Genomic DNA, 15,610 nt, shown 5'->3' with positions numbered 1-15,610 from the left:
CCTGGTGTCAATCAGTTCTCAGCTACACATGTTCTATAAAGATATGTTCACACTGAGGAATAGGCGAGGAATTAAAAAAGGAAAATTTCCTCTTCTTTAGCTCTGGCGGGATAGGTAAGGAATTCGAATAAAAAATTCGAAGCCCCAATGACTTCTATGGGTTTTCTCTAGCAAAATCTGCGGATATGCGGTGGACCATTCCTTACGTCACTTCCGCCGTGTGAACAACAGAGCGGAAATCCAATTGAACACAACTGGACATCGCTCTATACATATTTTACAGGGATACGCATAAATTAGGTGCGGATTCAGCTTGAAATTCTTCGCCTATTCCTCAGTGTGAACATACCCTTCACAAAGAGATGTGCGACCGGCAGCAGAATCATTTTTTACATCACTCAAAAGTGAGAGATCAGTCATCGAGCGAGCACTGGCCCTATTACACTAAATCCCCACCTACTACGGTCGTGTGGTCAAATAGTTAATAGTGTCTTTGATACTTTGCTATGCTACACTACCCAATTACAAGCTCTATATTTTCTTTGGGGTTTTTATTGCCAGTACTATCACATGAGTGAATTCAGCATGCAGTTTCTTCCAGGAAGAGTGAGTAAATGTGCATGAAGCACAGGAAGAAACAAGAGTGACACAATCAGCATGCTGCTGGGTCAGGGTACAAACCCACACACCGTATACACAGCAGATACGCAGCAAAAACGCAGCAGATTTGAAGCAGATTTGGTGGTGCAGATTTGATGCTGTGTCCAGTTATTTAGATCTAAACTGCTGCGTATTTGTTGCGTGTTTGTTGCGTATTTGTTGCGTATCGCAGCAGTAAATAAGCTGCATATACGGTGTGTGGGTTTGTACCCTCAGGGGTGATCCTGAGTGTGCGACATGGTGTGCAATCACATACTGTATATGTTGTAAGACTGTCGGGCATTGGTAGTTATTGGTATAACAGTCATGTCTAAGCAACTAAATGCAGCTAATGTTAATGTTCACAGGTCCATTATAATAATGTGTATGGCAGGATTGCAGAGAGAAAGCATGTGCTCTCTCCAGTTTGTTAAAGGTCATCTGGACAAGCCAGAAGGCTATTGGGATACTTTTTTGGGACAAACAAGGAAAAAATAGAGCGTTTTGGTTTAAATGAGAAACGTTATATTGACATGGTGCTCTCTGCTGCCACCTCTGTCCATGTCAGGAACTGTACACAGCAGTAGAAATTTTCTATGGGGATTCGCTATGTCCCTGGACAGTTCCTGACATGGACAGAGGTGGCAGCAGAAGGCACCGTGTCAGACTGGAAAGAATACAACCCTACCATCAGGGCATACAGAAGCTAATAACTACTGGAAGACTGGATGATTTTTTTTTTTAAATAGAAGTTGTCAGGATGGTATCTTTGCAGCGCATTATGCGCCCCTCGGCTCATGCTGTGCGGCCGAGAAGGCGCTGAAATTCTTGTATTCTGTTTGTGTTTTTGTTTGCAGTGTGTGAACACTGGTTTATATGCTTTTCAGAAAATTATCCACTATGTAGACAATGATCATAGAAGAGATGCTTTTGATGCAAGTGCTATTGTGCACAATTTTATTTTGATATACAGTGAAGTCACAGACATAAGTTCCGACGTTTCGGTGGTGACACCTTTATCAGGGGTCTATGGACATGAAAGATATATATATTACAATGAGATATGGTTACAAAAGGTAGTAACGTGCACAGGGCTAGGGTAGGATAAGAGGGTAAGGGGTGTGGGTACATGACTCATAGGGGAAGTAACATCAAAATGACAAGTGATATATACATAACAATAACACAATAGTTGCTGGATAGAATATCTGGAGGATGATGAGGAGAGAAGGCAGGGGCATATTCCATAGCTATGAGGGAATACATAGATGTTAGAGAGACTTAGGGCCCTATTCCACCGGACGATTATCGTTCAGATTATCGTTAAATCGTTCGAATCTAAACGATAATCGTTCGGTTGAAATGCAGTAACGATTAACGACCGAACGAGAAATCGTTGATCGCTTTATAAGACCTGGACCTATTTTTATCGTTGCTCGTTCGCAAAACGTTCGCAAATCGTTCGCATTGAATAAGACATCGTTCGGTCGTTCGCAATAGATACGAACGCAATAGCGAAGAAATACGGAAGAAGAAACGATCGCAATTACGATCATAAGTAACGATTATCGTTCCATGGAAATGAGTGAACGTTTTCAGGTCTTTCGCAATAGCGGTCGTTTGAGATCGTTAATCGTTAACGATTATGCTAACGATAATCGTCCGGTGGAATAGGGCCCTTAATCATATATGACAATAACAGTAACAGTAACACAGTAGTAGGGCAATATTAGTATAAATGCATGCAGCAGAATCGCTAGAAGGTATAGGATAGAGGACAGTGAAGATAATGCAAAGATATAGACTCAGAGTACAGATGGGTAGTACCTGTGTAAGTGGTTGCAATATATTGGTAGCGGAGTAGTTTAGGTCTGCTGTAAATGAGAGTAAAGTCAGGGCTAAGTTATAGGTAATAAAGGGTATTGTGGCAATGGGGTGTATGGTCTGGGGTTGTTACCTCGTTGGTAACAAGAGGTCCGTGGCGGCTGGGGTCCGAACCGAGTCGGGGCTGGTGGGAGCCGGACAGTAGAACTGCAAGAGAGGAGGCCGGTTAAACCGCTAACCCTATACAAAGGAGCTGTGGTGGAGAGAAGTGATAGTTACCCAGGCAGAGACCATGTGGTGATCTGGATCCAGCGGAGCTCAGTCGCGCAATGATGACGCGGACGTAGTGACGTCCGGACGTCTTATAGGGGCGGCGCATGCGCATTAGTGAGAGCCCGGGACAGGTGCGTACTGCGCTTGCGCAGTGACGCGGCAGTAGGGCGGGATAGCGGCGAACCGGGGGCGGACTAAGGGCGGAGCTGAGGTGCTGCATATGTGTTATGGTGAGATGGGAGATGGGTGTGTACTGAGCAGATGACACGGGCGCATGCAGGGTGAATAATGATAAGCTCAGGGCGGTCTGGGGGCGGAGTAAGGTACTAGTGTGCGCACTAGTGGGACTATGGAATGGGTGAGAACAGCAATACAGCATATTAGCAAGCTGGGGGCGGACTAGGGATAGCTGTAAGTATATATGTGTGTATGAGGCACAGGGGAAGGGGGCGGGCCTAAGGGGTATAGTAGAGGACAATGATATTAGACATACTGACAGTAGTATAGGGGCTGTAGTATATGGAGAAAGGAGTTAGATGAGGAAGATATATGAAAAGAAGACATGCATAGAAGAAGTGCTATCATTCCTAAATGCCCATACTACCTGTTCTGGATACTTAGAAGTCATGGTCTGGCCTAAAGAGAAGTAAATATAGATATGATGAATCCACATCAGTATGACAATAAAACATGATAATAACAATGCATGTGGTGTGATAATTAATAAAACAGTTCATACTCTCTATTAAGTCCATTGGGTTCCAAGGTGCCTAGAGTGTGGATCCAGAAGGCCTCACGTTCTTTCAGTCTCTGGATCCTGTTGCCGCCTCGGCGAGCCAAGGGGATTTGTTCGAGTACTTGAAAGCGTAGTTGTGAGATGTTGTGTCTGGTTGTAATGAAGTGGGCGGGTATGGGTAGCAGTGTTTTGGCGCAGCGGATGGTGGACTTGTGTTGGGAGATACGGTCCCTAACGTGTTGTGTCGTTTCACCCACATAACCCAAGCCACATGGACATTTAATGAGGTATACGACGTAGGAGCTATCACATCTGAAGAAGCCTTTTATGGGAAATTGTCTGCCTGTGTGGGGGTGTGTAGCAAAGGGTCCTTTGGTGACATTGGAACATTGGTGACAATGTAGGCATGGGTATGTGCCTTTCCGTTTTGAAGTGAGGAAGGTTTGTCTGCTGGTTTTAGTCAGGGTTCCAATGTCCGCTTTGACTAGACGGTCACGAAGGTTGGGAGGTCGTTTGTGGCACATGAGTGGTGGTTGTTGGAATTCTGCAATGTCTGGGTAGGCTTTGGCGAGTAGATCCCAGTGTGCTGAAATGTTCTTTTGTATGAGTGGTGAGAAGGGGTGATATGTGTTGACGAATGCCACCCTAGGTGGTTTCGGTTCGGTACTTCTACTGTTGTTAATGGTCAGGGATCTATAAATACCCGTAGAGCTGGGTGGATAACCTCTATTGGTAAATTTATTGGCCATCTCTTTGAGTCGTGATTGTCTTGTCATGTCATCTGATACTATCCTATGCACTCTACAGTATTGTGATTTGGGCAGCGAGTTCTTGACTGCTCGGGGATGACAACTGCTATAGTGAAGAAGGCTATTCCTATCCGTTGGTTTCACATATAGGTCGGTACTGATGTGTCCTGTAGTGTCCTTGGAGATCTGAGTGTCAAGGAAGTTAATAGTTGTGGTGTCAGAGTGGATGGTGAATTTGAGATTAGGGCTGTAGGTGTTAATGTCACTGAAGAATTGTTGTAAGGAATCGTTGGTGCCTGTCCAGATGCAAAAGATATCGTCTATAAATCTTTTCCAAATGCGAATGTTGTTGCTTAGGGGGTGTGTGTAGATGACCTCATTCTCGAACTGGGCCATAAACGCGTTAGCGTATGGAGGTGCTACGTTCGAGCCCATTGCTGTCCCGGCTATCTGCATATAGTATTGGTCCCCGAAAAGAAAGTAATTTTTTGTAAGGATGATATGCAATAGTTCAAGGCAGAATTCCTTCTGATTATGCTGGTTTATATGCTCACTTTTGTTGGGAGACACACCCGACTTCACCTGCTGAGTTCTGTCTGGCCATGTCAGGGTTAATCTGTGTTTTGGTTCTGCTGTGACTGACAGGTCTTCTTGCCAGTGGATCTGTTTTGTTCTCAGGTGTCTGTGCTTGGAGATCAGGGGGATGGTCCAATTATGTTCTGGACCAGAATCCTGGCCTCCTATATAACTACCTCAGTCTTGGATATCATTGCTGGTTATTGACTTATGGTGTGTTTACACAGAGAGATTTATCTGACAGATTTTTGAAGCCAAAACCATGAACAGACTATAAACAGAGAACAGATCATAAAGGAAAGACTGAGATTTCTTCTCTTCTCAAATCCATTCTTGGCTTTGGCTTCCCAAATCTGTCAGATAAATCTGTCTGTGTAAACGCACCACTAGTCTCTGCCAGCTTGTGGATTCTGTTTCTTTGCATCTCCTGACTACTGCTTTGTATCTCTGACCTCCCTTGCTTGCTGCCTGCCCATGATCATATTGCCTGTTTTCTGATTACGCCTTTGGATCCTGATTTTGTACTTTTGCTGCCTGACTGTTGTGACCCGGATTGTGGACTATTCTTCATTGTGTTTGTCTGTCTGTCTTGTATTTGTGTTCCACCTAGCCAGTGCAGGGACTGCCGCCCAGCTGCTCGCCGCCATCTTAGGGCGGATAGTGGCAAGTAGGTAGAGGACAGTGGGCGGGGCTGAGCTTAGGGCTCACTGTTTTGTCTTGTCCTGCTTTCCGGTTCCTAACAGAAGTAATCTACAAATCTGTATAACTTTCTGACACCAGTTGATTTGGGGAAAAAAAATTCTTCAGGGTACCCCTTTAAGAAAACATGAACCATACAGCAAGATGACTCTAAGCACAAAGAATTGATAAAGGGGTTTTCCAACATAAATTACTTTATCCCTATCCCCATGATAGGTGATAAGTATGTGGTTGTGGAGGGTCTGATTGTCGGGCACCCCTACAAGGCCCCACTGACAGTATACCACATTAGGGGACACAATCATCTCCCCTGCCCTGACTTAGATGGACACTTGACTCCCAGTATATTTACTTTGTTTACTTCTGCTTTTCTGTTTCCTTTTTGCATCTCTATTATGGCCGCATGTCCTGGTCTGACCGTGGGTTTGATCAGTGTGTCAGCTCAGGTCAGCAGACCTGCTGTCAGGCCAAGGCTTGCGGCCATATTACAAACATAAAAAATACAAAATTACAATGACAAAAATATTTAGAATTAAATAAAAACTTCAAAACATCTAAATCTTTACAAAATTAACTCAATTAAGTTGAATACAGAACATTTTCATGTTGTGAAGTTCAAAGTAAAAGCTTTATAAGGAATTCTATCAGTCTGTCTATACTAAAACCAACAGTGGTTATCCATTACTAGAGGACCCATGCAGCCTTAGTAGCGATTGTTTTAGTCAAAGCGTATCCCATCACACAAGCCAAGTTCTGGAGGATAAGATCCAGATGAGTGTGTACAAAGTGAGTAATATACACCTGTAGGCCTCAGTTCACACGACAGGATTTTGTATCCGTCATTGCCGATGGCTGTCAAAAAGACGCTCGTTATTTGCCAATGACAATCGTCTATAATGATCATGATCATTATAGACGTTCATCATTGTCAAATAACGGATCTCTTTTTGATGGCGTGAGTAATGACGGCCGCAAAATCCTGTTGCGTTAACATTGTTACGGCCGCGGCGGCGTCCCGCGTTCCGGGCCGCCGCCGCGACCGCTACCTGCCCTATGCAGCAGCCGGTGTCCATAGTCGGGGACCCGGCGCTGCTGTCACCTCGGCCCCGGGGGGCGCCTCACCTCTCCACGCTCCTGTCTCCCGCTGTGCCGGCCGGCGCGCGCGTCCCCGCCTCCTAGGGCGCGCGCGCGCCGGCTGTCTCAGATTTAAAGGGGCAGTGCGCTCCTAATTGGTAGTTGCACCCAATCACTCCCCTATAAATCCCAGCATGCCCTGTCCTTAGTGTTGGAGCCTCTACATGCTTCCCATAGCGTTTGGCCCAGCCCCCTGTTGTTCCTGAGTCCTATCCGTTACCTGGTCCCAGTCCCTGTTCCTGAGTCCTATCCGTTACCCGGTCCCTAGTCCCTGTTCCTGGTTCCTGTTTCCCTGTCACTCCATCTGTTCCTGCGTTCAGCCTGTCACGTGCGCTCTCACCTGCAGACCTTTGCCAGTGCCATCTCCTGCCTACTGCTCCTGCCACGCCTCGCCTGCCGTCACCAGCAACCAAGCCAGGGGTAGCGACCTGGGGGTCGCCTGCCGCAGCAAGTCCATCCCGCCTTGCGGCGGGCTCTGGTGAAAACCAGCGGCCCCTTAGACTCCGCTCCCTGGTGAGGTTAGTGCCATCGCTGGTGACGGTCCAGTGGATCCACTACTCCAGGTGTTACAGTAGGCTCCAACCATGGATCCCGGCGAGGTGCCAGATCTCCGTGACGTCGCCAGAGTGGTCGCGCAACAGGCTCAACAAATCCAGAAACAGTCACAGCAGATCCAGCAACTCACTGCCGCCTTACAGCAGCAGACTACTGCCCAGCGCACACCATCTCCTGACGCTGCTTCTTCACTCCGACTGGCCCTCCCAAGCAAGTACTCTGGGGACTCTAAGTTGTGCAGAGGATTCCTGACTCAGTGCACCATGCACATTGAACTTTTGAGTAGTCAGTTTTCCACCGAGCGCTCTAAAGTGGCTTTCATCATCAGCCTATTAGAGGGTAGAGCCCTGGCCTGGGCCACGCCACTGTGGGACCGAGATGATCCTGTTGCTGCCAATCTCCGGGCCTTCCTATTCGAGTTTCGCTCCGTCTTTGAGGAACCTGCCCGTGCTTCTTCAGCCGAGACTGCTCTCCTCAACCTCTCTCAAGGCAGCTCCTCTGTTGGTGACTACGCCATCCAGTTCCGCACCCTGGCAGCTGAATTGGACTGGAACGAGGCCGCCCTATTGGCCACCTTCAAGAAGGGCCTGTCTAGTCGTGTGAGAGACGTGCTCGCTGCCCGAGACCTGCCTACCTCCCTGAACGAACTCATTCTACTGGCCACCCGAGTTGATACTCGTTTTTCGGAGAGGGAGGAGGAGGTTCGGCATGAACATTTACTAACCCGTTCCCGTCGCCATCCCCAGTTGGCGCCAGTTTTCCAGAATCCTGACCTTTCGATGTCCCAACCCTCTCCTGAGATTCCTATGCAGGTGGAACGGGCTCACCTGACGCCTGATGAAAGAATCCGGCGCCTGGAGCAGAATCTCTGTCTCTATTGCGGTGGTTCCGATCACTTCCGGCTGGGATGTCCCCTACGTCCCCAAACATCCGGAAAATGCTCGCACCTAGGTCCGGTGGGACAGGTGTCCCTAGGTGTAAATGCCACCATTCCAAGTCTGTCTATGCCAGTTTCCATCCGGACTCCCTCAGGACAAAATCATCTGACTACTGCCTTCCTCGATTCTGGGTCAGCAGGCAGTTTTATTGCGGCAACATTGGTCCAAAGATGGCGGCTACCCGTGACCCGACTAGCCAGGCCCCTGACTATCTCCTCGGTCACGGGCGAAATTCTTACCGACCGTGTGTACTACCAGACCGCATCTTTAGTCCTCCAGGTGGGTCCTTCACATCAAGAAGAGATATCCTTCTACGTTCTGCCCCATTCTTCCCCCGCGGTCCTCCTGGGACTCCCGTGGCTACAAGAACATGCCCCTCAGCTGGACTGGAGAACCGGGGAGATTCTCAGTTGGGGTCAGGACTGTTCCCACCAGTGTCTCAAGTCACCTCAGACCAAGTGTATTTTGTCATTTCCTGTCCCGGCCAAGCCTCTATCCGGCCTACCGGCAGAAGACCAAGACTCGGCGGATGCCTTCTCTGCCGAGGTGTACCCTCTCCCCGTACCCAAGACTAAGGTCGTGTCCTCTCACCACCGGAAGAACTTACAGAAGGTCCCTTGCCACGTTATACCGCCTGATCGCCTAGTACCAGTCGTCACCTCCACTCTTCAGAGAGTACCCCCCGGAAAGACTCATGTTCACCCTGCGCTTCGAAGAGGTATTTTGAACTGGGGACATTCCTCGTTGGAGGCCGGGCACCCGGGAGTCCGTAAGACCGGCCAACGGATCTCTCGCCACTACTGGTGGCCCAGCCTATCCCAAGATGTCAAAGACTTTGTGGCTTCCTGTGCCATTTGCAGGCAAAAAAGAGGGGGAGGCCAAAGGGGGGGGGTACTGTTACGGCCGCGGCGGCGTCCCGCGTTCCGGGCCGCCGCCGCGACCGCTACCTGCCCTATGCAGCAGCCGGTGTCCATAGTCGGGGACCCGGCGCTGCTGTCACCTCGGCCCCGGGGGGCGCCTCACCTCTCCACGCTCCTGTCTCCCGCTGTGCCGGCCGGCGCGCGCGTCCCCGCCTCCTAGGGCGCGCGCGCGCCGGCTGTCTCAGATTTAAAGGGGCAGTGCGCTCCTAATTGGTAGTTGCACCCAATCACTCCCCTATAAATCCCAGCATGCCCTGTCCTTAGTGTTGGAGCCTCTACATGCTTCCCATAGCGTTTGGCCCAGCCCCCTGTTGTTCCTGAGTCCTATCCGTTACCTGGTCCCAGTCCCTGTTCCTGAGTCCTATCCGTTACCCGGTCCCTAGTCCCTGTTCCTGGTTCCTGTTTCCCTGTCACTCCATCTGTTCCTGCGTTCAGCCTGTCACGTGCGCTCTCACCTGCAGACCTTTGCCAGTGCCATCTCCTGCCTACTGCTCCTGCCACGCCTCGCCTGCCGTCACCAGCAACCAAGCCAGGGGTAGCGACCTGGGGGTCGCCTGCCGCAGCAAGTCCATCCCGCCTTGCGGCGGGCTCTGGTGAAAACCAGCGGCCCCTTAGACTCCGCTCCCTGGTGAGGTTAGTGCCATCGCTGGTGACGGTCCAGTGGATCCACTACTCCAGGTGTTACAAACATGTACTAAATGTGGAGGTTCTTATTGCTTTGTACATATGAAGTTTACGTTTTGCATGCATGTTGTATGTGCATGTATTATACTGACTGTGGATGTTGAGTGAGATGATGTAACACCAGATTCTTGTAGCCGTCCAGCAGATAGTTACAATGGAACTATCCTTGACTTCCTTTCTGTTTCATTGAAACTTATGAACCACCGCAGCTTTTAAAAAAGTTCCCGCAGGGTTATGCTCAAATGCATTATATTTAAAAACATTTCTTATTTTCAGACTATCAAAATTGTCTTGTTCTATTAGAAGTGTGGGTCAAAACCACGTACTCTTGTGTATTCTCCCACTCAGTCAGGACATTCTTTCTTTGCACACATTTCTGTTAAATTGAAACAAGGAAACCTTACCTATGAAACCTTCTCCTATGTCACTTACAAACATATTAAAAAGAACAGGACCCAGAACAGACCCTTGTGGCTACCACTTGTACCAGTCTCTGCTCTGAATATACACCATCAACAACAACCCTCTGATATCTATCCTTCAGCCTACCACAAATCTGCAGGTTGCCCATCCCTGGATACATTGATACAGTAATTCTTGTTTTGTAGAGTGTCGCAAGCACTTAAAAAGTTAAAGTCCTTACTGAAGAACTAATATAAAGATTAGCTGTTGACCTAGGCTCTGAATACAATAGATACTTGGAATAAAATAACCTTGAGGTGTGGAGCTGAGGCACTTTGGGGTCTTTGAACTGTAAACTTGGGATCCTATCCAGACAATGTGGTACTCAGCTGGGGCTGTAAGAAGAGAGTCCTGTATCCATGGTAATGAACATCTGCCTGAGCTATCCTATGGGCACTGAGTGACACACGATCAAGCATTACAGGCCCACCTAGTGGAAGAACTAGCCATCTGGGGTATTCATTAGGAATCCAATCAGCTTGCATAAGACACTTAGCCTTTGCACTGTGCTATACTAATGATTTGTACAGTACTGGTGTCTTATGTAGTAATCAGAGGTAGAGAAACAGCAACCCAGCGTGAATACGAATAGTCCCCGTTTTCACCACAGCCTCTCACTCGCAGCACTCTAGCTGGACATGGCTAAGGCAGCAAAGGTAAGGAGAAAAAGACAATAGTTCCCAACATGGGCCCTGGCCGCCTGGCCAGGCCCTGGAAGAACCTCCTTAGCAGGCTCTGGGCATACACACTTGCTCATTTAATACTCTGACCAGAACCGATCTCATCTGAACTGAACCAATTAGTCCTAACCCCAATATATATACTAGCCCTTCGGGGGGAATCTAATTGGGCAATGAGACTGGATAACCCTTTATGATAGGGCAGTGCACCCGGTATACCCGGGGGTCGGCATCACCACAGTGACAAGTGCCCAGTCAAAACACGACCACCTAGCCCACCGCTAACAATACCTAGCAATCCCAGGTTACTGCACTGTTTTATAGCAAGTCATTTATTATAGAATTGTATTCTTATGCATTTATTATGTTTGCAGTGAAAGAACTAAAATCTTAAAAGAAGCAGAAATTTTGCACAAGGCCAGATTCAGCTATATACTTCCAATTCTGGGAATTTGCAACGATGAAGATAACATTGGAATTGTGACAGAATACATGCCAGGCGGATCATTGAACCAGCTGTTACATGAGGTAGGTGTAGGAGCTCAGGATCCTGCTAATAACGGGATATGGTTTCTATTTAAAGGGGTTTCCAAATAAAATATGTTGATGACCTGTCATACAGAATAGAGCCAGAAGTAAACAACTTTGATCCATCACAGCTGCCATACAGAAACAGCCAATGACTGCATTAACCCAACGCAGCATGGAGTTGTAGTGGGATATCCTACAGCATCAGTGATCAAGGCAATGTTTCTTCCTGCTGTTGCTGGTGTTCTGACCCTGAAGGACACTATGGCCAGTGTCTGGCTGAGCAGGCAGTTTCATCAAGGCTGACATGTCAATTCTTTGAGAGAGCGGAGGAGAGTGGAGGCATGCAAGCCCTCCCATAGAGTCTCCGTTTGACACTGAGGCAGGTGGGATTCCGGGGCGGAGAGCTCCGTCGTGAAATTCCATTGAATTTACTCAATGTGAACAGGGCCTTAGTGTTGAATGCAGAAGACTAATCCAGTTGCCATGGACTAACCAATAAATTCTCAATGTCCACATATGTTCTTCCAAACAATTGCACAAACATTTAGAACCAGAATTCTTCCAAAGTTGGAAACCTGAATTGGAATTTAAAGGGGTATTCCAAGAAAATCAACTTTTCCCTATCCACAGGATAGAGGAAAAGAGGGAGAACTCAGGGGTTTGACCTCTGTTCCCCTCAGCAATCTCCGTATCAGGCCTTAGACTTCTGTATCCTGAATCAGGGGCGAAGCTAGGATTGACGGGGCCCCATAGCAAAAAATGTTAATTGGCCCCCCTCCCCTACGCACAACACAAAGCATAGCGTATATATATATATATATATATATATATATATATATATAGAGAGAGAGAGAGAGAGAGAGAGAGAGAGAGAGAGCAGAGAGCCAAAGGCTGCTTGCTATGACAGTCCACTGTTTTTACCTATAAGGGCCCATTAGGAGCCCTTATGGTTAAATACATAGGTGCAGGAGCGGACTACCTTCTGCTTATGTACTGCAGTGTGTAAGTGACCCAAAGCTCAGAAGACAATGAGATATCTGCTTTACTGCTCGAGCACTGATAACCCCTGACCTCTGCACGGAGCTGACATTTTCCTTTCCTACTTGATTGTGCAGCTGGAGAACAGAGGTCAGAGGTTATCAGTGCAGTAAAGCAGAGATCTCTGTCTTCTGCTTGTTAACCATTTTTTTGTGTTGCAGCATGTAAGTAAACATTGGGTCACTTACACACTGCAGTACATAAGGGGTTAACAGAAGGACATAATACAGAAGCCAGCGGCCCAACGTGAAGAGAGGTTGGACACCCCATCCCCACCCCTTGGATCTCCTACATTTTCCCTATCCTGTGGATATGGGAAATGTTTATTTTCTTGGAATATTTCTTTACACTAAATGACAGACCTAATATAGATGAAGTATCTTCTCCAATAAATCTTTTTGAAACTGTACACCTGCTTAATTATTTTTTAATGCCCAAATTGGATGTGGAAATACATAATTTGTTTTTGCCAGAGGTCTAGTGTCAATGACAAGGATAGACAAACAATAGCTGGTCTAATTTGGGAGTTTAAATTTACAGCCTAATCAGAAATATGTATGCTTTCTCTATTACAACTATTATTATTATTATTAGTAGTAGTAGTAGTAATAGTAATAATAATTATTATTTCTCATTTTAGGATAACCCTTTAACAACGATCGTTTGGCCGTTACGGTTCCGCATGCTTTACGAGATTGCCTTAGGAGTTAACTTTCTGCACAATATGAGCCCTCCGCTGCTGCACCATGATTTAAAGACACAAAATATTTTGCTGGATAGTGAACTCCATGTAAAGGTAAGTGCAATTGCTTTTTAAATCTTCCTAACGATTCATGAATGTCAGCGAAATCCATTAACCTGATACATAAATTCTGATTCAATTCACTAAAATGTGCAGTATTAACAAAGCCTAAACAAAGACCGGGCCAGACGTGTCCCCCGTTTACATGGTTTAGATATATCCAGTATAAGATATAGTAGAAAAATTAAAAAAAACTATTAATTAAAAAATGGCATATAAAACTCACAAAACTTTAAACAGGCTTTACAACTTTTTTCCTGGTGTTATACTGGCGCTAGTTTAGAGAATCTTGGCAACATGGGGAATCAGTTCTGTAACCTGTCAGATTAACTATAATTTACCATTCATAAAATGTCAGTAAAATCCATTTAAATTCCAGATTTTCGTTTGAAAAAATATCTCAAGGGGATGAATACTTGGGGAAGGCACTGTGCACATGTGCACGTACGCTGATGGTCTTCTCACTCAACCCCAGGCAGCCTCAGGCACTCTGGACAGGGGACAGCTGGTGTAACTAGTTGTCCTGTCCTGTCCAGTTTTATCTCCACGGAATGTGACAGGACATGAACATGACCCGGCCGTCCTGCAGGAAACACACAGGGGTGCCACTAGTGCATGTGTGCATTGCCCAGGGCAGAAATATACAACTCCATTTAAATAACCTAACTCTAGCAGTCAGCTTTCCACCATCAATGACACTCACCACTGCCACGCTGCAGATCAGCTGATCACTATGCCAATGCTACAAAAAAACATATACTCACCCTTCAGGTCACTCCCAGTACAGTATCCCAGCCCCTAATGATGTCACCATACACTGTACATGGGACACTGTAGCCAATACCTGTGCACTTCATTTTGTGACTGCTGATGCCAGTGATTGGTCACAGAATCCCTTACACAGTGTATGGTGACATCACCAGGGCACTTCCGCAGGACACCGTGGAACAGCAGCGGCATTGGACAGGAAGCAGCCAAAGGGGTGCACATAAGTCTCTTTTCTCTTCCATTCCCTGTCCCCTTTAAGAAAGAAATGAATTCAAATATAACATATACAATGATATTCATTCTGAAAGTGCACAGTCTGCATAACAGCCTTAAAGGGGTTATCCAGAACTACAAAAACATGGCCACTTTTTTCCAGAGACAGCACCACTCTTGTCTCCAGTTCAGTTGTGGTTTGCAATTAAGCCCCATTTACTTAAATGGAACTGAGTTATGGTGCGTTTACACAGACAGATTTATCTGACAGATCTTTGAAGCCAAAGCCAGAAACAGACTCTAAACAGGGAACAGGTCGTAAAGGAAAGACTGAGATTTCTCCTCTTTTCAAAACCATTCCTGGCTTTGGCTTCAAATCTTTGGCAGATAATCTGTCAGATAATCTTTCTGTGTAAATGGACCCTTAAAAAAACCTGCACCCAAACTGAAGACAAGAGTGGTGCTGTCTCTGGAAGAAAGTGGCCATGTTTTGGAACTACTGGATAACCCCTTTAATAGTTCCTGAGGCTAAAAGGAGGAAATGTCATGAATGGCTCTCGTCAGTAACTTCCCTTTACCCACCAAGAGCTGAGCGTTGGTAATTTTCTTTAGAAGTTTGTGGCAAGATGAGACATACTACCGCATTCATCTTCCATATTAGTCATAGTCACACACAGACAGCTGGACGGACGAGAGAAGTGCCAGGATAGCAGGTCTCTGGTTAACAGCATAACAGGTCTCTGGTGTCCCCAGCCTCCTCCAGCCCACTCAACCAATCACTGACTGAGACAGGACAGCTCCATGGCCAGTGACTGGCTGGAGACAAGAGCGACAGCCTGCTTTGTCAATCACTGGCCAGGGTGCTGTCCTGTCTCAGTCAGTGATTGGCTAAATCGGCCGAATGAGGCTGCAGGAGACACCAGAGAAGGATGACACTGGGGGATAGTGGACACATAAGGAGACATGAGCGAACAGCTAAATACGCTATGTTCACATGGCGTATCAGACCTGCCGTTCCGTGACCCCGGCCGGGTCACAGAATGGCCGGTCTGTGCCAGGATCATCGCGGCGGGTATTTAAGTGTCAGCGCCCGCCCGCATCAGAGCTTCCAGCTTCCATCAGAGCCGGAGCCGCTCGCTTCACTGTGTGAACTGACAGGGCTTTCTGCGGCCGGAATTCGGTAAATTCCGGCCGCAGAAAACTGACCTGTCAGTTTTTTCCGGCACCGCATGTGATCCCGGCCCGGAGCTATACGATGTGTGTACGCTCCTGCCGGGATCCTGTTGCACATAAGGCTATGTTACACACCGCAAAACTACGGCCGTAGTTCTGCGGTGAGAACTGCGGCCGTAGTTTTACGCAGTGTGAACATAGCCTAAAACAGTTAAA

At 47.1% G+C, this 15,610-nt stretch overlaps 1 protein-coding gene across 1 annotated transcript in view; it reads left to right on the top strand.

Annotated features, from left to right (window-relative positions):
- The window catches only part of RIPK2 (receptor interacting serine/threonine kinase 2), a 33,838-nt gene that overhangs the window by 4,232 nt on the left and 13,996 nt on the right, over positions 1-15,610 (top strand). The window contains exons 2-3 of the mRNA XM_069957393.1: positions 11,244-11,397; positions 13,079-13,234. Of these exons, the coding sequence (XP_069813494.1) occupies positions 11,244-11,397; positions 13,079-13,234 (310 nt within the window). The remainder of the gene's footprint in view (positions 1-11,243; positions 11,398-13,078; positions 13,235-15,610) is intronic.

The sequence above is a fragment of the Dendropsophus ebraccatus genome, chromosome 2 (genome assembly GCF_027789765.1).
Source record: "Dendropsophus ebraccatus isolate aDenEbr1 chromosome 2, aDenEbr1.pat, whole genome shotgun sequence".
NCBI classification, from domain to species: Eukaryota; Metazoa; Chordata; class Amphibia; order Anura; family Hylidae; genus Dendropsophus; species Dendropsophus ebraccatus.
The sequence above is the reverse complement of the archived record's forward strand: the minus strand, read 5'-3'. Positions and strand labels throughout refer to the sequence as shown.